Genomic DNA, 23187 nt, shown 5'->3' with positions numbered 1-23187 from the left:
AACCACCAAACATTGCTGGAAAGAAATTTTAGAAGACTTAAGTAAATGGAAGGATATTTTGTGTTCATAGATAGGAAGACTTAACGTTGTTAAGGTCTGCACATTCAATGCAGTGTCTTCTGAAACTTCTACAATCTCTTTCAGAGAAATGGAAAAGTTGATCTTCAAATTCATATGGAACTGCAGTGAGCTCTAAATACCCAAAACTTTCTTGAAAAAGATCAAAATGGACAACTCACACCTCCTGACTTTGAATCTTTTATAAAGCCACATTAAGACAGCATGGTACTGACATAAAGACAGACAAGTAGCCCAGTGGAACAGAATACAGAGCACAGAAATAAAGGTTCACATATACAGTCAGTTGATTTTTATCAGGGATGCTATTCAGTAAGGAAAGGAAAGTCTTTAACAAATGGTGCTGGAAAAACTGGATCTCCATATACAAAAGAATTCTGTACCCGTACAAAATAAATACATAAATACAAAATTAAAATAAATACATTAAGCTTTGATCAGTGACCAAACTTAATTAAGAGCTTAAGTTACAAACCTCTTACAATAAAACGTGGGGCAAATTCATAACATTAGATCATTGGCAATGATCTTATGGATATGATACAAAAAGCACAGGCAACGAAAGAAAAAATAAATTGAATATCAAAATTAAAAACTTTTGTGCATCAAAAGACACTATCAAGAAAGTAAAAAAAGAAAAAAAACCTACAGAATGGAGGAAAATATTTGCAAATCATGTATCTAATTAGGGACTCATATCCAGAAATGTATAAAGAACTCCTACAACTCAGCCGACATAAGCAGCCCAATTCAAAAAGTGCAAAGGACTTGCATAGGCATTTTAAAGAAGACAGTGGCCAGTAAGCACACACAAAGATGCCTGCCATCACTAGTCATTAGACAAGTGCAAATGAGAATCACAGTGAGATATTACTTCATACCTGTAATTTTACAAATGGTAAATAAAAAGTGGTGAAGATATGGAGAAACTGGGTGAGAGCGCAAATTGGTGCAGCTCCTGTGGAAACCAGTTCACCAGAACCTTAGAAAGTTACACATAGAACCACTATATAACCCAGCAATTCCACTTCTAGGTTATATCCAAGAGTGTGGAAAACGGGGACCCAGATAGATACCAGTGTTTGTAGCTGCATTCTTCACAAGAGCCAAAAGATGGAAACAACTCAGGCGGCCATGAGCAAATGAGTGGGTAAACCAGCTGTGGTAGACACAATGGGATATTATTCAGTCATAGAAAGGAGTGAAAATCTGATAGATGCTATAGCATGGCTAGACCTAGAAAACATTGTGCTAAGTGAAATAAGCGAGATACAAAAGGACAAATACTGTATGGTTCCATGTAATGTGAGTTACCTAGAATAGGCACATTCACAGAGATAGAAAAGTAGAACAGAGGTGAGAGGAAGATGGGGAGTTCTTATCTAATGACTGTAGAGTTTATACTGAGGTAATGAAAAAGTTTTGGGTATAGATGGTGATAGTTATATCAGCATTGCAAATGTATTGAGTTCCACTGAGTTGTGTACTTGCAGATGGTTAAAATGATCCATTTTATGTGTTATATATTTAGCATTAATAAAAAGTTTAAAAAAATAGGTTAAGGAAATTTTCCAAAGTTATAGAGCTTACAGTTGGAAAGAGCTTGACCACAAACCCAGGGTCTCTGACTCCAAGGCCTCTTGGAAGTAAGGGAGGGCCAATTGTATCTCTACTGGATATTTCTTAGGATCTACCCAAAAGGAGAAATACTAAAAATGGAAAGCTTCATATTTTTTGTACTTAAAGCAATTTGGTGTACTGTGTATCTGTCTGAGGCCCTAAGATCTTTTTTTTTTGGGGGGGGGCGTTATTTATTTATTCATGAGAGACACAGAAAAGGAGAGAGTCAGAGATACAGGCAGAGGGAGAAGCAGGCTCCATACAGGGAGCCTGACGTGGGACTCGATCCCACGTCTCCAGGATCACACCCTGGGCTGAAGGCAGCACTAAACCGCTGAGCCACCCAGGCTGCCCCCTAAGATCTTTTTAATCTAAACATATTAACTACTCATAGTGGTTAAGAGTTGACTACCAGGAATACCTGTCACTGTTCAGAAACAAGTGTTTCTCCCCCACTTCCCCAACACAAGGCTCAGTCTCACAGTCCATGAGATCATGACCTGAGCCGAAATCACAAGTTGGACACTTAACCAACTGAGCTACCCAGGTGCCCCAGGATAATAATTTCTTAACAGCAGAATTGCCATCATGCAAATATAAAATGACCACATGTCAAAGATTTTGCTTAACTCATTAATGAGACAACCAGTGAGATGTTACAGTTTGTTCAGTGGAGAATCCAGGAGTACACTCATATGTAAGCAGTCAGGAATGCTGAAATTGGCAAAAACAGCATTATAGGACATTATAGGGAGAGAGGGTCAGTTGTACCTCTCCTGGACAAAGTTCAGTTTCATTTCTGCGGACAAGCATCATTTGCATTACTCTTGGTTTCTACAGCTTACAGAATTGAAAACTAGAGAAGCAGTAAGACACAAAGCAGCTGGCAGGGTACGCTGGACAAGACATCCAGTAGTCTATTTTCACTCATCCCCAACTGTCAGTTTCTGGGAGTTTTTTGATAAAAATCATAGAAGGGAATCTGTAGAACTAGTTAGATTGATTATTTTCAATTAGGAAAAAATGATCTACTCTCTGAGCTTCCCACCAAATTGCCATGTTTTGTCAAGGAATTCTTGAACTACAGGCGGTTTTTCTAGACTGGATTTCAGGGTTGGGACAAAAGGTGTCTTTGGTTGGGAGCCATGAATCCTGGTACCGTGTCATTTGCTGTGCACTTAAGGTTTAACCTCCCTGGGTCTGTTTCCTTGACTACAAAATGGGCCAGATTTTAGATTTTCTGCCTAGCTTCTAACATTTTATATATCATGGTTTTATCCTGTGCTTTTTCAATTCATGATTCTTTCTGAATTCTCCTAAGCCTCAGAGTGAGACCCAGACATTCTCAGGGAACTGTTTCCCAGAGACATTGTATTAATACGACAGAAACAGGTAGTGCTCATTTCTTTGGAGAATTAACCCTGTGTTTTGGGCCCTGGCGATTGCTGGCAGCAGTTAACAGTATGCTGGTACACTCCATCCCTACCCCACCAGTATTAGAAACCTGCTCTTTGGGAAAATGACACTTTCATCCATAGTCTGCTTGAAAGGGTTCCTGGCTTTGGAAGTCATGAGCTGGCACTCGAGAGTGTAGTGTATACTTGAAGTTAAGCTGAATACAGAGAATAATAAGTGATAACTAAAATATTCTGTATGGAGTAAAAATGATTATAGATAACCTGGGGCATCTGTGGTTTGGTAGATGTTGGTTTCCCCACATTCTAGGGGAATTATTGATGTTAGTAGCCTTTTTTGTGTTCCTGGCCTCTGCTGCTTCCCATTGGTTGGGTCACTTGCCAAGAGATACCATTCGCCTCGAGATTTATTCAAAAGGCAAGAATTTTTTTTTTTTTTAACACAAAGTTCCTAGAGGTATTATACCTCTCTATTCTACCTCCTTACCTCACCTCTTAAAATATCTTCCTCTCTCCCTCCTTCCCCACATTGATTCTTGGGCCTGCTTTCATTTAAGTCCTGCTACTCTGAGACAGAAAAAGTGGGTGGAAAAGAACACTTGATCGTGTTCCTAGGACAGCTGCTCTGGACAGCCTAATCCTTTCTCATGAGGAGTTTGTAGCTATAGAGTATCCTTTCCTAATAGCCATGGTGACATCAACTCCAGAGGCTGGCGGAGCCCCCTGAGGGAGGGCACCCCCGAGGGAGGGCACGCACATTTATTGTGCTGCCAGGATGCTGCAGGGGGGCCACCGTGAGCAGAGCGAGTGCACTGTGGGTTGTGCCCCAGTGTTGCTTACTTATCTGCTGCCTTCACGCTGTGAAACTCTTTGGTTATACCCTGACCATCCTGGCTGGGTCCTGGCTGGGTCCTGAATTAGACTGTTACAACAGGGTGACAGGTAATATGGATGAGAGAGGAGCTGAGAGACCTGAGACCTCTCTGAGTAGAGTGAACCACCAGGAACTTCAGCTCCCTCACACTTTTAGAACCATTTTATTTCTTTGAAGTGAAGAAACAGTTGAAGTGGTATGAGGTTTAGCTAGCTACCATGGCCTTTCTTTTCAAATTCCATTTAATAGCCCTTTATTACTTTTAGGAATATGCTTCCAAATTATTTGTAAAGGAAATTTTGGTGTATTGAATGTAATATAGCATAGGGAAGAATCTTGAGTTTTGATATCTTTTTCTTTTTTCTTATGAATGTTAAATTTATGTGGCTCCCAGCAGTCCTGTGATTGTGGTCAAAGCCCTGTCTCAGAGGCCCTCAGTGGAATTAGGTTGCAAAGGCTACTTTGTGTTTTCTTCAACAAAATGGGCTAGGGAGTAAGAACTGGGTGTCTTAGAGGTCTGTGTGAAATATTTCTTCAACTATATAACTCACTTCCTCCCATTTATACATATTTCAGCTTTAAACATTGTTAAATTCTCTCAGGGACTCTATGAGGGTTCCTATTAATTATTAATGGTTTTATGAATTAGAATAAAAGATAGAAAGCGGTAAAGTAACTTTTTTCAAGGCCAACTAGGAAGCCAGAGCCAGGATTGGAAACTGTTATTTACTGACTATCTCACCATGAAATCTTAATCTCCTAACTCAGGGAGAGTTAAATCTCCTAACTTTAACATTTTGGACTATATCATTTTATTAATTCTTACATATATTTATATTATGTTATATTAGTAAAAGTCACGCCATGTGAAAGTGTATATACCCTCCTCTTTCCTCAAATTGATGTTGTTTCAAAGGAATTTTCTCACATTACTTAAAAACACTTGGGAAAACAATTTTAGTGACTGTGTCATATTTTATTAGAAGGCTGTGCCACAGTTTCCTTAACCATGTTCCTAATGTTGAGTATTTTTATTGGATGCCATTTTTGCTCTTAACAGTCAGTCTGCAGCAAGTAACTTTGTTGTCTAAACTGTTGCCTACACAGTGGTCGCCTGCATTTATGATTATGTCCTTAAGGATAGGTTCCTGCAAACTAGGATGGCTGGGTCTGAGAGTATGAATATTCGGGAGGCTTTCCTAGAAGATTGATTGAATCACTTCATATTTTCACAAGCTCGGTGTTTGGGACGATCTCTTCACTTTCCTTATCAGTGATCTTTGTCATTTTTAAAAATAGTTTGCTGGAGTTTAATTTGGTAACCAGCAAATGGTATCTTGCTCTTAGAATGTAAACTTCTTTGCTGCTTGGTGAAACAGCCCTTTTCATGTGATTGCTAGCCATCTAAAGAACCGCCATTTCTGCCCAAGAGAAATGTGTAGAAGAGGAAGACTGCGGTGTTCCAGCTGGATGTGCTTGCAGGATAGGGGTTGTGTTATATTGGGAGAGGTTAACTTTCTTAATTGTTGTTTGCCTGGCCTTGAAAAGTCCACCTTGCTTGAATGCTGCAGTCTGGGGCAAAGCCAGTAGTGAGTCCTCGAGACTCTGCCACTGTCTTCTGTGGGTGCTGATCCCTCTGGCAAGAGGGAAGGATGGCACTAGAGCTGAGTGCTTGAATTAAAAGCTCATGCGTAGGACATAGAGGGTTCACCTGTAACCGAGACTTCAAGCCTTGGATGGCATCTTTTGAGATGATGATGTGCTGGTGGTTGTTTTTTTTTTTAATGAGGAATCAAACTGTGAATTCTCTCAATTCTCAGTATTTCCTTATTCTCACTTTGCAGTACATGTTGGTCCTCGTGGATGATTCTTAAAATCCAGTGCTAGCCTATCTTTCCCGATTAACTGGCACAGTTTTTTGGCTTGAGCTTTAGTTCTCTAGGCTTGTATTGTAATGATGGAACATCTTGAGGCATAGATTAGTTCTAAATGTATTGGATTCTTCATACACAGTTGCCGTGCCTAAAGCCTGAAGGAAATGGCCATCTTTTATCTTATGATGTCTAATTGCATTAGAAATAGCTCTCCCCACCACCACTCCTTCAGTGCTCAAGGCACTGAGTTCACTACTACACTTGTAAACGGATTGGATGTACTGAAGCATTGGTTACATAATTGTGGATTGGCTTTCACCCATCCAGCTTAACTTCCTCCTGTGATCGTGAATTCCAGGCTGGCAACAGTAATTAGATCTCAGAAAAGCCTGTCCAAAAGCACACCAGGCTAAAGGACCCTGCAGCCTCATCTCTGCATTGGCTGAAGTTTCAGAACCCTTCATTTTTAGGGTACGGTGGTAACCTTAGACAGAAAACCTTAGTGCTTTCTTTCTGTGCATTAATTTTAATCAAGCAATGACACCTGCTTTCTGTGCCACTTTGAGATCTACAGGGAGCTAACCTGACTGTTCGGGTGCCTTTCCACCCTATGTGGTTGATCTGCTTAGATAGACTGCAAACAGCTGCAAGGCAGAAAACCTCCCATTTCCACAAGCTACTGAGTGACCCACTGATAGCTAAATTTAGTGAAACAGGTAAGTGCTGTAAGAAGTTGGAAAAATCAGGGAAGACTTCCTAGAACCCAAACTTTGAAAGATGAAATGACATTACAAAGAAATGACTGTGAAAATATATATAACTCAAGACTTAAGGTACAGCATTACTTTGTAGTCTGCAAAAGGTTTTCTCTTTAATTCTCTAATTCTCACAAGAATTGTATAGAGGTAGGTAGCATGAAGTTCAGTGCTGGGCAGAGGGCCCAGCCTGACAGGCAGCAGGTGGCAGAAAATCTGAGCTGTGTCTGTTTTCTGTTGTGTATCTCCCCTGATACAGTCTTGAGGAGGAGCCCCTTAGAGCCCAGCAAACTAAAAGAGCCATTCACCCTGAAGATCATAGCAGGGGTCATTTAGGGGCCCTCCAGGATATTTCCAGTTATTGTTGAGTCTAAAATTAGAGCCTAATGTTACTAAAGATGTCCGGGAATCACTTTTGGAAGGAAAGGAATTAGTGAAAAACAGTTCTTTTTAACTTAATGAGATCTCAGAATGGGAGAATCATTGCAGAAATAAACTACACAATGGCAAGTTTGTAACTATTATATGTTGCATATTAGTATGTACAGTAATCATTTCCAGAAGAAAGGTATTAAAAAAAAGGTAATAAAGATATTTTACAACATTTCATGAGATAGTACAAGAACTGGAAGAGTTATGGCAAAACTAAAGAAAAGCAAAGCTAGGGAATGAGGATGAATAAAGCCAAATATTTCATACAGTTTTTAAACTTCTGTTCATTTCAGGTTTCTGGCTACAGGCTTAAGAAACATTTTTCTTTTCCTCAAACTGAAATTACGGAGACTAACAGAAAGGTGGTCTGATAAGTCAGTTGGCTCTTGCACCTTCTATGTCTAGGCTCAAACCAAAATGAGTCTGTGCTCTGACAGGTTGTTAACACCCAGCGCTCTTAGGCAGGTAAAGGAAAGAGTCCATTATTATAGGGATTTCAAACCAGGCTTCATATGCTTTTTCCCTGGCACTGCTGCTTATGTTTGTTTTTATTGCAAAGTGATAACCTTGGAGTTGAGTTACTTTTTTACAAAAGAAACATTACTTCTTCTACGGGGATCCATCATTTCCAAGTTGATGCTGTCTGTCAGGAAATGGGACACCTAAGGGAACTCCTCTAAAGAAGGAGTTCTAAACTTTGTGTTCCTTTGATCTAACAGAATTATACAAGGTAATCTATTGCATGTGACCCTTCAGTGTCTGTCCTCTAAAGTTGAACAGTGCCAGGCGTTGTTCTTGGCTTCAGAATATAATGGTTAAAAAGAAGATAGGCAAAGTTGTGCCCTGCTGGAGCTTACGTGTAGTAGGAGGGCTAGATGACAAGCAAGTGAGAACAAATAAACAAGACAGTGCATTATATCACCCTCAAAGGGCTCTTGAAAAATGGATTCTCTGCCTGAGTTCCACAGATCATAAGGTGAATTTTCATGCCTGAATAAGTAATAAGGGTGACTGATCTATTAAAGTCCACGTGCTTCTGTTTGATATATACTGCTAATGAATTTTCAAACCTGCCAATCTCTGAGAATTTCTAAATACATTTTTCTCTCCTAGGTGGCAGAGAACACATCTTAGAAGATGCAAAACCTGAATCCATCAGTGACACTACGGACTTAGCCCTACCACCTGAAATGCCAATTTTGATTGATTTTCATGCTCTGAAAGACATCCTTGGGCCCCCGATGTATGAAATGGAGGTGATCATTCTCATTTCTTTGTTGATAGCCACCAGTTTACTCTGATGGTTGCTTCACAGATTGGGGGAGAGAAAAACTGAGTGGTTTGGGAGACTGAGTTTTGTTTAGAGATTGGAAACTTGTTTCCTCCATGGTATTGTATTTTAGATCCCAGTGTGATCATAAATAAGGCTTTTACAGAGAGCCAGAGACCCTGGCCACATCGTCTTCTGGAAACTCAATCTGATCTTATTCTCTGCCCTCCAGTTCCATTTTAAGAACAGTGTCACTGACTTTCCTCCTTAGAAATTCTATATTCCTATTAATTCCTCATTAAGGATTTCTTGGGGGACAGAGATAGGGAAACAACCTAAGTATAAAATATCTGAAAGTGTGAGCCTAACTTCAACTTCTGACTGCCCAGATTGCATCTTTTGGAAATCTGTCATTTCATTGTTAATAGTTCCTTGGGTTGAAGCTACGCAGCCCTATTTCCATCTTACCCCTCTGTTCCTCACAGCAGAACATCCAGTCAGAAAGGCCTGAGCCCCAGATTCGAATTGAGGCAGGTGGATGGAAAGAGATGTTGAGTCTGTGTCAGCTGAGGCATTTTGATACCTTTTGTAGAATTCTTATTTGAGCTTGAATGGGCAAGTTACTAGAAAAAAAAATTGTATTATACTACTGAACATAGCATCTTCCTTCAGGAGCTTTATCATCACCTATCAGTTTAAGAAAAAAAAAAGATTTTTGGAAGAATAAGTCTGATAAATTACACAGAAGATAACCTCTCCCTCTGACATTCAAAGTCACTACCATAGATATGCTTTTCCTCAAGTCTTAAAACTGGGGAGAGGAAAAACAGTCCCTAAACTCATCTTGTTTATCTGTCTACACTCTGAGCTGGTCATTAAAGCTAATGAGCCTCTCTACAAAACTCTGTTACAAGAATAGAACTTGTTTACTCTCAGTGGTAAATCTGGTCTTGAACAGTAGAATCAGAGGCAGATTAGTTATTTGAATTCTTAAGATGTCATGGATTTAAATTTTGAAGTGTTGTAAGAAATGGAGCAAAACTTTCCTTGCTTAAGAAAGTGAGCAAAATCTGCTTTTTTTTGTCATGTGAGAATGCAGTGGTTTTTAAGAGTGAAGATGTAAACAGGTTCTGTGTCCTGCATTTCGAATGGGCTTTTTTTCTTCAAGCTTTCCAGAACAGTACGTTCCAGCAGTTCTTTGGGAAGTTAAACTCGAGCAACAGATAAAAGACTGATGCGTGTTTCTGTTGTGTATACCCCTTCTCTCCCAGCCATTCCTGCTGCCTTTAGTTCTGGGAGCATTGTAGACATTCTTGGAGCTTTGGCAAAAAAAGGAAGCAAAAGAACAGAAATGAGAAATTTTATAAACACTGCTTAACAGCTCTGTTTGATATCATTGGAGAACCTCATTTTCCTTTAGGCATCTGAGCCCTTTGCCAATGTGAATCTGAAAGGTAGAATCTAGTAGCCATTTGCCTTTTATAAATAAATAGCATCTTAGAATTGGAGGTCTGGCGTTTGGGAATTTGGAGCTTTTTTTTAAGTATTTTTATTTTATTTTTTTTAAGATTTTATTTATTTATTCATGAGAGAGAGAGAGAGAGAGAAGCAGAGACACAGGCAGAGGGAGAAGCAGGCTCCACGCAGGGAGCCTGATGTGGGACTTGATCCGGGGACTCCAGGATCACGCCCTGGGCCAAAGGCAGGAGCTAAATCGCTGAACCACCTAGGGATCCCTGAGTTTGGAACATTTTGTTCATCTTTTCCACACTTGAGAGGATTCACCCTGTAGCCTGGGGTTTCTGTCTCCACCTCTAGTGGTCTGGTGACAACCTTCGACCCCAAGCTGCTTCACCACCTTCACGTGAGCTTTTGCATCTTGGGGATGAAGATTTATGGAATGTTTAATTGCCCCCGAGAATCTTCCTTTTGATACCTGGGAAGAAGCTTGAAGAGGTTAAATGAGTCCTGCAGATTCACATAAGGTGCAAATAGTAAAGGCAATATTCAAACTCCGAATAGCCGACAGCAAGTCCAGGCGGCTCCTCTGTGGTACCCTGTCAGACCGAGTTAATTCCTGTCCTTCCCTGATGAAAGAGAATGGCTTGAAGTATGGCCGTTTAAAAAATAAAAAAAGACCTCTGCTGTATGTCAGATTTTTGTTTGTGTTCTTACCCAAGTAGTGCTGTGTTTTAGAATGGGAGTGGTTGGCCTGGGGTTCTTGGCCACTTTTTTGTGTGTATCTGTTAGGTATCAGGCACCATCCAAGACCATCTAACAAGTGACACATCTTCTAATTCTCACTCTCGGATCTTTCCAAGAACAGATGAGGAAACAGGCTTAGAGTATTTAGATAACTTGCAAGAAGACACAGCTTTTGCCAGAATGGAGATACGATTCAGGCCTGACTCCAGAATTGTGAGCTGTTTCTCACCTGAGAGGAATGTCACACTGGTACATCTGAGGTCTCAGTTCTCCCAGGGGACTCGCAGTGGCCAGCCTGTGTCACTCTTCTTCCTGTGCTCCTGGGTAGAAGGTCTGGGGAGAGATTTTACTAGGAATGTTGGAGTATGTGTTGAAGTGGTCCTTACAAAAAAGGTATTGTAAGGCACCTTTTTTGGTTTAAATGCCTATAGTCTCCATAAAGGTAAAAGTCTAGGGTCTGTCATTTCTTCTAGAAAGAGTTTCAGTCATTTAGCAAATATGTATTAAGATGCTGCTGGCAAATACAGTAGTAAACAGGCAAGGTTTGATCTCGGCCTTCATGATACTTAACTTTCATTGAGAAAATAAGTTAACACATAATTATAAGTTGAGATTAGTGCTGTAAGGAAGATAAGCAGGTGGCACTGAGATTGGGGTCACTGCTCCAGCCCTGAGATGTGGTTTTCAGGTAGCCTTGGGCTTGCTGACGGATTACATAATGGGAACAAAGGAAACAGTCATCAGAAGGGACTTACGGGTTTCTGGTGGGAACAACAGGATTTTTGTGTGGCAGTGCCATTTACTGCGAGGGGAAAGACGGGGATGGTGAATGTGTCAAATTTGAAATGTCTGAGGCATGAGAAAGGAGACGTGTGGACACACAGGCCTGTTGCTCAGAAGAGAGGTCTGAGGTGGAAGTATAAATTACAAAGTTGTCAGAAAATAGAGGACATTTAAAGTCCCAGAAATGCTGAAGTCACCAGAGGAAAAAGTATACACAGAAGAGAGCCAGTGGTAGCCTAGAGGCAGGCCCTGAAGAATGCCAAGTTAGGGTCTTGGAGAGAAAGAGGAGCCCTCAAAAAAAAGTCAGAAGTAACAAGCAGGCAGGCAAGAGGAAACGGGTTTTATGCTGCCATGAAAACAAAGGAGGAAACCCTCCAAGAGGTAATGTCCAAATGTCCAGTGTGTTTGCTTTTGTATATTCGCTTTGATAGTGTGGAGGTTGGTGACCTTGGAAGAGGGGAGTGGCTGGCATGAAAGATTTGGGAGGGTGTTGAAGAAAGAATGGGAGGTGAGGAAACAAATTAGTGTGTAAGCTCCTCTTTTCAGAAGTTGGCTGTGAATGATTGCAGAGAAATGAGGTGGCTAAAAGAAGTTTGGGGGCCGCAGGGAGAATGTTTGCAAATAGAGTCGTGTGTGCTGATCACAGCAATCCAGTAGGGAGTAGGACGGATATTGCTGGAGGGACAGTGGGAACAAAGTCTTTAGGAAGGTGAGATGGGATGGCATCCAGAGTGTGAGGGGAGGAAATGATATGCAACCATGATACCCTTTGTGAGGTATAATGAGGAGATGGCCAAGAATACTGAGCTAGTTACAAGAAAAGGGTTATAATGATGGAAAAAACAAAGGCTTGTTTTGTTTTTGTTTTGTTTTTTGTGTTTTTGTACCAGCAGAGAAGTGCTGTCAGGACAGAGTAGGTGTAGAATGTGAAGGTGGCAACATCAGTAGTCTTGAGGACAAGTGAACTAGGAGAAGAAAATTATGGGGGGTGGGGGGCATTCAAATTCAGATTTCAGAGGTGGTGTGATTTCTGATGATGATAAGGAGACCTGGAAGAGAGTGGCTGGGTTAAGGTGAGGAAAGCGTTGTTGGGATTGAAGAACTATTCAGAGAAGCAGAAGCCAGGTAGAAGCAGAGCATCAGCTATTCGCCAAAAACACCTTGGATGATAGCAGGATTCAGGGTGGTGAAAAAGAGGAAGAGTATTTTGAAAACAGAAAATAGTGAGAAGGGAATGAAGGTTGGGAAGCCAGCTGCCATAGCAAGAGGGTTAGGAGAAGGGAGGCAGAAGGAGGCCTCTCACTCACTAGGTGATAAATCCAGCCTCCTTGAGTGGGATGCGTTCGTCTGACACATGGTGGGTAATTATATGTATGTGTTTAGAGAGACTTTAGGATTAGGTGAGTTAATGTGTAAAAAACACCCACCATAGTGCCTGGTACATGTTTAAAAAAATGAACAAATACTAGTTCCTGCAGCCGCTGTACTCCCTAAAAACTAACATCCCAGGACACCTGGGTAGCTCAGTGGTTGAGCGCCTGCCTTTGGCCCAGGGCATGATCCTGGAGTCCCAGAATTGAGTCCCACATCGGGCTCCCCACAAGGAGCCTGCTTCTCCCTCTGCCTATGTCTCTGCCTCTCTCTCTGTGTGTCTCTCGTGAATAAAATCTTTTAAAAAATAAAAATAAAAACTAACATCCCCAATCACCAAAAAGACAAAACAAACAAACAAACAAACAAAAAAAACCCAAATCCTGTTTTTATTGTTTTGTAGTTCCAATTTTATACCTGCATTTAATAGTCTTCATCACCCCTTACTATTTTTCATTTTCATCAAAGGTAAGTCTGCAAAAATATGTTAGTGCCAAAAGTATGACTGATCCAGCAAACTAACAGTGAGGAAGAAGGGTAAGAAGGCACATTTTTATTAATAGTTCTACCTTTTAGGATTCCCTAAGCAGGTTGAGAAATGAGTTCTAGGAACTCAGTCTAGGTTCCAAGTTTAGGAATAGTTATCGTAAGTCACCTTTTCCAATACAATGAGATTTCCTAAAGAGACAGGATCAATTAAACTCACTTTAAGAAAAGGAAAGTTAAGGAAAGCTCTCCCTGCACTGGGAGAGAAGGTGGGAAAGGAATGAGCGAGGGCACAGGTGTCTGCAGTGGCCAAGGTGTCCATCATGCTGCGCGTGCTGACATAGCACCGAGTACTTCCTCAGAAGCTTGGGCCCGGGCCACATCCAGGTGCAGAGGAAGTAGGAAGGGCTCAGGAATCAAATAACGGTTACTTAATCTTACTTGATCTGGTCAGTTAGGAGATTGCCATTAATAACAGTCAACTCGGTTGTAATTACTTTTATTGGTTACAAGAACATCCTTAGGATGAAATGAGAATCTTACAATTGTCATCCGCCTCCTAGTGAAAGCAGGAGAAGCTTCCACTTCACTGGGTACATATCCTAGCTGGCCAGTCTTGCAGTTGACCAAGATTCTCTGGCAGGAACAGTCTTAAACTCACAGATCATAAATCAGAAGAACAGGTAAGCTCTGGTCGTTGCAGGATAAATTTAATTCTCAGCCGCAGAAAGCCAGTCCTGCACACCCTTAAGTGTCTATGTCCTGTCCAGCCTGCTAGTCCTAAGATTATGTTTTCTAAGTATTGCAGTCTCCATTCATATTTTGTATTAAAGCCTCAGCATTGGCTTCCTCCAGTGGTGTACAAAAAGTCCTTGTCCAAAGGTCACTGCCCTAAAATATAATAATATTAAAGGAAAGAAGATAGGCATGCAGATTTTTAAAAGCAACTTGATTAAGGGTGTCTGGGTGGCTCAGTTGGTTAAGCACTTACACCTGATTTCTGTTCATCTTATGATCACTGGGCTCCACACTCAGCAGAGTCTGCTTGTCCCTTTCCCTCTGCTCCTCCCCTACTCACTCACACTGTCTTTCTCGCTCTCTCCTAAATAAATAAATAAATAAATAAATAAATAAATAAATAAATAAATAAATAAAATGTTGAAAGTAGGGGCGCCTGGGTGGCTCAGTGTTTGAGCACCTTCCTCCAGCTCAGGGTGTGATCCTGGGTCCTAGGATCAAGTCCTACATCGGGCTCCCTGAGAGGATCCTGCTTCTCCCTCTGCCTATGTCTCTGCCTCTCTCTTTCTGGTGTCTCTCATGAGAAATAAATAAAATTTTGGGGCACTTTGGTGTCTTAGTGGTTGAGCGTCTGCCGTTGGCTCAGGGCGTGATCCCAGGGTCCTGGGATCGAGTCCCACATTGGGCTCCCTGCAGGGAGCCTGCTTCTCCCTCTGCCTCTGTGTGTGTGTGTGTCATGAATAAATAAATCTTTAAAAAAATAAAATCTTTAAAAAATATCTTTTAGAAAATAAAAAATAAAAGCATGTTGAATGGAATGTATCCAAATGTGAATTCCAGGAGATTCCATCAGCATGTTTGCCTTTGAGACAAAATCAGGTGCTAGAAATGGGCAAAGTTTATTAAACTAGTGAAACGTCCAAAAGAAATCTGGTAGTAAATTACTTCCCCATCCACTCCACTTAAACCTGCTGTGCCACACGCGCCTGTGTCCTACGGCACCGATGCCGCACACTCAGCCTGGCCCGGTGCCCCACCACGAGTTGATTTTGCCAAGAAAAGGCTCTACTGAACGGGGCTGGAAGCAGCTGGCTGTCTGCAGTGTGCAGTGCCAGGCCAGGCTGGGGCTATTTCACACAGCTTTGAGAGGACAGTGCTGTATAGACCCCGGCACCTCCAGGCAAACGGGATCTGACCTTCCCTTTTCTAAACACTACAGAAACAAATTTACAACTAGAAAAATGAAATATTCATGAATTCCAGGCTTAGGATCTTCATACAAAGACTTGAAAGAAGTTGGCAGATGGATAGCTGCCATGGTGACAACCCTGGCAGGAGCATAAAAAGTGCTCTGAGGTATAAAAGCCGCCAGTTTATAGTGTAAGCGTCACCGCCGCCAGAGCCTGCACGGGCCGCGGCCCTCTGGTAGCTCAGGTGGTGCCTCCCCGCCGTGCGTGGGGGCCCTGGTGTCCGCAGTCCCTGGCTCCCTGGAGAGCCAAGCTCCCAGCTCTGCCCAGCCTCTTCTAGGACACTCGTCCCAGCTCCCCACAGAGGGGCCCGCACCTCTTCAGGGCTGTGTAGACGAAAGCACTCGGTACATGCCCGTTGTGTCCCCGGACTGGAGCAGAATCGTGACTTTGTCTAATGGTCTTAGTCTGTCACTTCCGAGAGGTATTTGCCACTAGGTCCCTACGAGCTGTGATGGAGCCTCAGGCGGGATGCTCGGGAGAGCATGGAATGACCGGCAGACCCTCCAGCCCTCTCCGAGGCCGCCGTAGTAACAGGCACCAAACTGTGAGCCTTGGGGGAGGCTCGCAGGGGGCCCGGGGCCGTCCCGACCTGCTGTTTCGGTCCGCAGGGTCCGGTGCCGGGGATGAAGGTGGGACACTGCCGCGGGCTGTGAGGGGTGCGGCCAGACTTTGGGAGACAGGGTCTGTTCTTAATTAGGTCTTTCGTTAAACATTTTCAACACTCCTTCAATCTACATATTTACGTGATTGATACAATTATTACAGGAGAAATCAACCATTTCTTTGAACAAGATGTAGTTAACAGATAAGGAAATGGAAGTGTAAGGATATACCTGTGGGAAAATGAACGGCAAAAATGAGCTTGGGATGTTTGTGCTCCACTTTGACATCTAGTGGGGAAAACATTCTCAGTCTCGAGCCGAGGAGGCCTGTCTTGGCTCATATAACTGATGATTCCACGGATCAGCAGTGCAATTAGAAACTGATAGAAAAGTACTGATAAACATAGTTTTGAAATTACTGTGTTGAATCACTTTGTACAGAGTGCTCGGAGATAGATTGTTCTGTGAGGAGGGGTTAAGACGGCTAGGAAAGTGTGCATGGCAGCAGGAAAGGAGCACATGTCTTTACATTCACAGTTACTCGTACTCCGCTCATTTCTGAGGCAAAAATACATAGAAACCTGATGTGTAACTGTTACAGTTTCAGAGCACGTGCTCTCAAAGAGTACGACTCCAGGGGAGCCTGGCTGGCTCAGTTAGGGCCCTGGGACTCTTAATCTCGAACTCGGGGCTGAGGTAGAGCCCCGTGGTGGGTGTAGAGATCACATAAAAATAAAGTTTCAAAAAAAAAAAAAAAACACGACAGGGCACCTGAGTGGCTCAGTCGGTGAAGCGTCTGCCTTCGGCTCAGGCCATGATACTGGAGACCTGGGATCAAGCCCGGAGCCCGGCTCCCTGCTCAGGCTCCCTGCCCTGAAGTCGGCTTCTCCCTCTCCCTCTGCCACTCCACCCTGCTCGCTCGGCCCTCCCCCCCACTATGTTTCCAAGTCTAAGAATTAGAGATCCTTTACCTTTTAGATAACTACTATTAGCCGTAATTACAGAGATTCTAGGGTTGCTGGTAATCAAGCCCATCTGTTCTCCTGCCTGTATGTTGCTGTTAAATCACAGATTTGTCATCCTCCCGTCTTCGGGTTACTATGAGATCACTTCCCATCAAGTCTGAATAAAGTGCCTGTGGGCCCAAATGTTTCTGGCTTGGCCATATGCACTTATCTGTCCCCCGATCCTTTCTGTGAACAATGCACCAGTCACCTCTGCCCGGAGTACAAGGCTTCCAACAGATGGAGAGTGTTGGGAGACTGTGAAACAGTAGTCAACAAGCACCTGACTCCTGATTCTTCGGGGGCGTTTTTGGTATTCTGAAAAATGAGTTTTGAGGATCTAAGCTGTAAAAAAGGGGTGGTTCTTGTTACAGCTAACCGCTAAGCGTAATGGCTTTTTCTATTAAATGAACTAACATGAGTCAGTGTCCTGAGGATTATTCTTCAGGATTAGTTCACTCAGCCCCAGAAAAGAGCCACCCAGAGTAGATGTCGTAAAGGTATAGGAAATTATTTTATATTAGAAAAAGACAAGCCTCGGGAGCACTTTTATAAATAGTTTCTATGTTTTCCTTAAATAGTATTGATCATCTATGTCTTTCTCCTCAAGTACATATGGAACAGGGCAAGTGCCAGAGCTGAGGGAGGTGGAATCCGGAACATGCTTTTGGCTCAGCGTTTGGACTTCCAAGTCTCTCACTTATCAGATGAAGTTAATTAGAATTAAAATTTTTAAATATGAAACAAACTTTCAAAACATGCTATCAGGTTTGCCACCAAAACTAAGTGCCTCTTAGCTTTCGTGGATGCCACATGTGATTTTGGAGTGTTTTAAAGTCAGGATTTTCACCATCTAAGCCCCTTGGAAAGAAGTAAGCATCAGCAACGCAGCTCTTTTACCCAGAAACTCCCAACTCTTGGTTCTGCTTCTCCTCACTGAGAAGGTTACCTCTGCTGGAAACATGTCCTATTTGGGCTAGTGGTGGGTTGACACGTTGTACTCAGCTCCTCTGACACAGTAGCTTGGTGGGATAGGGAATTTGGAGGCTCAGAGGGTGAGTAAAAGTGAATGTGATTGTGTTTCAACCATACTGTTCCTTTTATGTGTTCTCCTAACCTGGATGAACTGGCTCATCACCGGGCTCGTGGTCTCAGGCAAATGTCACGTTCAGTTTCCAGCAGCAGTGAGGACACACAGTGGGCCTCCAGGCACACGTGGAGTATTATCTTCTAGTGTTCCTACAGCAATAACACAGATGGTAACGTGGCAGAGAAGTAAAATCTAGGGGGTTTATTACAAGCCTTCATACTTGGCCACTGGAGCAAGTAGTTCTTAAATGTGTGTCTGAAACAGGGTTTCTGCTTTCAGAAGAAAATGTACGATTACTTAAAATGCAGTTAGGGGCAGCCCTGGTGGCTCAGCGGTTTAGGGCCACCTTCAGCCCAGGGCGTGATCCTGGAGACTGGGGATCGAGTCCCACGTCGGGCTCCCTGCATGGAGCCTGCTTCTCCCTCTGCCTGTGTCTCTGCCTCTCTCTCTCTCCCTCTCCCTCCCTCTCTCTCTCTCTCTCTCTCTCTCTGTCATGAATAAATAAAATCTTTTTTTAAAAAATGCAGTTAGGTTCTGGAGTATTTATAAATTTGCAGCCTAATACAAATATTTAAGTAGATAAAACAGTTGGATTTGTTCCTTGAAAATTAGAGCACATGTAACTAAATGTGGCTCCTAATCAGTAATTCACACGTATTTTAAGGTAAAATTGCTTCTGATAAATGCCAAACAGGAAGTTTTGTTTTTCTTCTGGCAGAAAGCTATACATAGTTAAGGGGTGACTCCAGATCCTTTTGAGTTGAAGCCTAAACTGAAGAGGTAGGCTCTGGCAGCGTGTTGTGATGGGGTTGGCCAGTCTTGGTGACTGATCGTTTTTCTTCTTTCTCTCAAGGTGTCTGAACGGTTAAGTCAACCAGGAGTGGCAATAGGTCTGGCTTGGACCCCCTTAGGTGGGGAAATCATGTTCGTGGAGGCAAGCCGAATGGATGGCGAAGGTCAGCTAACTCTGACTGGCCAGCTAGGGGACGTCATGAAGGAGTCTGCCCATCTCGCCATCAGCTGGCTCCGCAGCAATGCAAAGAAGTACCATCTGACGAATGGTGAGTGGCCCAGCTGAGCCGGAGGTGCAGCGGGAAGCGGGGAGGAGCCTTTGGCCCATGCTCTAGGAGACCTCTCTCAGTTCTGGGACAAAGATTAAGATGGGCTCTAGAGGAAGAGTTATACACCTTCAAGAAAGTACAAACCTTTGATTTTGAAGACCCATAGAAATTCTAGTTCCCATGTTAGGGCTGTGTGGCTAGTCCTGAACTAGAAACTGATTTCAAGGTTTTGTTTTCAGTTCTACTTGGAATGGAATAAAACTCTTCTTCCAGACCCCACTCTAATTGTACCACCCATTAATATTTTGAGGAATTCATTTACCCAAAACATTCATTTTTATCTTTTTGATTTTCTTTTTTAGGAGAAAAAGAAAACAGGTTTAATTTTCAACATTAAAATCCTTATTTCCTTTTTTAAGCTTCTGGAAGTTTTGATCTTCTTGACAACACAGACATCCATCTGCACTTCCCAGCTGGTGCTGTCACAAAAGATGGACCATCTGCTGGGGTTACCATAGTAACCTGTCTTGCCTCACTTTTTAGTGGGCGGCTGGTGCGTTCAGATGTAGCCATGACTGGAGAAATCACACTGAGAGGTCTTGTTCTTCCAGTAAGTCTGAAGAAAGTGATTTATGTGGTTTTAAATTTTTTTAATTTTAAGTTTAAATTAATAATAGTTTCTCTTCTTCATATATATATATATATATATACCTTAGCTTTAAACACTTTAAAGTTTTATGCTTGTAACTAATTCATATTTTTCAGTATTGATCATATAAAATACTGACAATTTTCCCCATGTTTTCCCTTCTACTAAGAAAGAAGACTTGCGAGGGAAAGAAATACTTCTGGTCATCAGAAATGTCAGCCGCTAAGGTGAAGAGTTAGCAAATTGTTAACCAGATAACTTCAATGTAAAACAGGATAGCAGCTGATTTTTTTTAAACTTTAGGCTAACTTCTGAACTTTTGAAGTCCCTGTGCGATGAGACCTCCTATAGATAACTTAGATTACTGTAGTTGATAGATTTTTAGAAAAATCAGTAGAAAATGAAAGCTGTAATAACAAAGACCAGCTATGTCTAATTACTAAATTTTTTTAAAGTTCTATATATATGGAGCTTTGGGGCTCCCCTCCATACCCTAAACTACTTAGGAAAACACATAAAATACAGAGAACTTGAGCGGTCATTTAGGGTTTTAAGTCATTCATTACCAGTACCAGTCTACAACAGAGTTTTGGCGAATTCCTAGCAAAGTGAGAAAAGAACATTCTTTATTCTGAGAACACCTATATTTTATAAGATAATTGTGAAAGCAGATCGTAGAATCACCATTCAAGATCACTAAAACTGCTCTCATTTCGCCAACTTTTAAAATTCAGCCAGGAAGTCAACCGTATTATTATGAGACATTTGTAGGTCTGTACTTGAACGGAATGGCTGATCTCTTTTCTTCACCTTACCCAGGAATTACTGCATTTAAAGAGACCGTAATAGTGGTTAATAGTGGCTAATACTAGCTGTGCTATTAAAAGGAAATGCAAATGCTTTACTGACATGAACTCTTCAGCTTTCTAGTTCAAGATGGTAGACTACGCAAAGAGTGAAAGGGATAATACAAACACTCAAAAATGAGTGGGGAGTCAGCAGCTGAGCGTTCAGCCAACTTCTAGAAGAGAGTGTCCTCCTGGCTGGTGAAACAGAATTAGGGGTAGAAATGAACTTCTCGGCGGGAATCTGGGAAAAGCATGGCTCAGAGTGTCAAGGCACGGACCAGGAGAGCAGGAAAGAGATGGGAAACAAAACCAGGGGATTCAAAGAAAATTCATAGAAATCTCCATAGCATACATGGATCCTCGCTCTCAGGGCAAATAAGCACCTACGTCAAGACTTTCCCATCCCTCTGGGCCGTGGTAGCTTTCAGTAAGCCTCCAGTTTTAAACCTATTCCATGAAACAGGAGAAAAGCCACAGCATTTAAAAATACTTAAAGCTGGCACTTCAGAGAACAGTTCAAGATCAGAGAATGAGGACAAAACTTGGACTGAAAACTTTGGTTTCAGAATTAGAGAAGTATTCTGAAAAAAATAATAGAAAAGCAATCAGGCAAATCCAGTATCTATCAGGCAGGCAGGCATTCTAGCAAAGAGGAAACGGAATCTAGCAAACTGTCAAATAATGGACCGTTTCCTAGAATTGAAGGTTACCGTCAGGTTGAAAGGGCTTTACAGCAATGAGGAGAAAGATGTCATCCCCACGACTGGTCAGACAGCCGAGGAAAGAGCTGTCTCCTCAGTGACACCCAGACGTGCAGTACCTTCAAAACCCTGATGGAGAATGATTTTAAATCCAGTCTTGTATACACAGTCTTACCACCAGTCCAACAGGAGAGAAAACAGGCATTTTCAGACATGCAAGGAGTCACTTTGTCTTAGGCTCTCTGTGAGCAAGGTACTCAGAACGTGCTTCAGCAGTACACGAAGGGCCTGGACAGAGGAGGGCCTGTGCCCGAGGCTCCGGGGCAGCCAGCATTGGTGTGGGCGGTTGGAGGGCTCCGGGGGCTGTCTGCGGGGCTTACGTGCTCTGGGGGTTATGCCTGAGAGCTGCCAGCACCCCAAAACAATGATGTTTATTATTCTCACAATCTCTGTGGGTCAGGAATTCAGGAGAGGCTTAGCTGAGCTGTCTGCCTCAGAGTCCTATCTTCCAGTCAGAACACCAGCCCAGTGCACTGGGGTCCATGCACCTGACTGGTTGGCAGGATACCCCAGTTCCTCACCTTACGGCTTCTCCAGAGACTGTTGGGTGATCTCAAATATGGCAGCTGGCTACCTCCAGGGAGAGATGCAGAGAGACAGACCTAGCAGCAGCAGCAGCTCTCATTTCTTATTGGTTAACTGAAAGTCATACAGCATTCTGTTTCTTACGAGTCTCTAAGCCTGGCCCACATCCAAGGGGAAGGGAGTTAGACTCCCCTCTTTGTGAAGGGACCACTTTGGACCTATTTTAAAACCACTGTAAGAGCCTAGATCATTTGGGATATGGTTTCTTCATCAAGTGGCACAGAGATAGTTATGGCTTTAAACCTGTAGAGAAGGAAGTCATCCTGGCACACAACAGTTCTGTAGGAATGGGATTTGTGGTCAAAATAATGTAATGCTTCGCCAGAATCGACCTATAGATAAGATTGTTTTGATTACAGAATGGGGTATAAATACTAACCTGACAGTGTAAAAAGGGATCATGGACATAAGAGGTGCTCGTATCTATCAAAAATTTAGAATTTTCCCCCATTAAAAGGATTGGATATAACACAAATTAAAACAAAGAATTCACTGTATATTAACCTTTTTAGTGGCTTTCCCAGCTCGCACTATAACAAATCGGGAGATGAGTTCGATGTTCTAAATAACCGTGAAAGAAAGTTGGGTCACGGATCTCTTACAGTCTGAGGATGACCAGAAATCTGAGTAACTTTCTTCTCTCCTTATAGGTGGGTGGGATTAAAGACAAAGTGCTGGCAGCGCACAGAGCAGGATTGAAGCGAGTCATCATTCCTCAGAGGAACGAAAAAGACCTTGAAGAAATCCCGGGCAACGTACGACAGGATTTAAGTTTTGTCACAGCAAGCTGCCTGGATGAAGTTCTTAATGCAGCTTTTGATGGTGGCTTTACTGTCAGCACCAGACCTGGTCTCTTAAATAGCAAACTGTAGGCCCAAATCTCAACTTTTCAGAATTTCAAGTTATGAAGTGCCAAGAGGTATTGAAAAGGTCTTTCTTTGTTCATACCCGTAGAGGTCAGCATAGTGTCCCTTACTTGTGAATACGATCACAACAGTAACAAATCTCACTCAAGTGGTGGCTGGTGTTGATTACAGAAATGTTAATAAACTGATTAATAAAAATCAAATTGTCTTCAGTGGAATCATCACTGTCCCCGGAGGGGTACAGAGCATCAGTTCTCAGTGTGGTGCCCAGGACAGAAGCATCCGTGTGACCTGTGAACTTGTTAGAAATGTTAATTCTCAAGATCCAGACCTTCAGACAAACTATGGAGGGTGGGGGTGGGGCGCCCAGAAGTCAGTTTAACCCGCCCTCCAGGTGGCTCTTCTGCGGGATCAGCATGCGGAAGAGCCACCGGGAGAGGTTGCTGGACCCTGAGGAGACTGACACAGGGGCCCCAAGACAAAGATGAAAACCACACCAAAGTAAGTATTCAAGTGATGTGAAGCTCGGGGTGAGGTCTGCACACTCCAACACGGGGTGCGGCTTATGCT

General features: G+C 42.6%; 1 protein-coding gene and 1 long non-coding RNA gene across 6 annotated transcripts in view; one reads left to right on the top strand and one right to left on the bottom strand.

Moving 5' to 3' along the window:
- The window catches only part of LOC140633948 (uncharacterized), a 56120-nt gene extending 48248 nt beyond the window's left edge, over positions 1-7872 (bottom strand). For 2 of the 3 annotated variants that reach the window (XR_012031539.1, XR_012031541.1), the window contains exon 1: positions 1155-7872. This is a non-coding gene — a long non-coding RNA (uncharacterized lncRNA). The remainder of the gene's footprint in view (positions 1-1154) is intronic. The other variant, XR_012031540.1, reaches the window with a different exon arrangement.
- The window catches only part of LONP2 (lon peptidase 2, peroxisomal), a 94057-nt gene extending 71237 nt beyond the window's left edge, over positions 1-22820 (top strand). For 2 of the 3 annotated variants that reach the window (XM_072827136.1, XM_072827138.1), the window contains exons 12-15: positions 8162-8304; positions 18701-18908; positions 19328-19518; positions 22402-22820. In XM_072827136.1, coding sequence (XP_072683237.1) covers positions 8162-8304; positions 18701-18908; positions 19328-19518; positions 22402-22623 — 764 coding nt within the window. In that variant the 3' untranslated portion in view covers positions 22624-22820. Of the gene's footprint in view, positions 1-8161; positions 8305-18700; positions 18909-19327; positions 19519-19726; positions 19785-22401 lie in introns of all 3 variants that reach the window. The other variant, XM_072827137.1, reaches the window with a different exon arrangement.
- Positions 22821-23187: the final 367 nt, after the last annotated feature.

This window comes from Canis lupus, chromosome 5, assembly GCF_048164855.1.
Source record: "Canis lupus baileyi chromosome 5, mCanLup2.hap1, whole genome shotgun sequence".
In the NCBI taxonomy this organism is placed as follows: Eukaryota; Metazoa; Chordata; class Mammalia; order Carnivora; family Canidae; genus Canis; species Canis lupus.
Note: the sequence above shows the minus strand (reverse complement) of the source record. Positions and strands in the feature narration are given on the sequence as shown.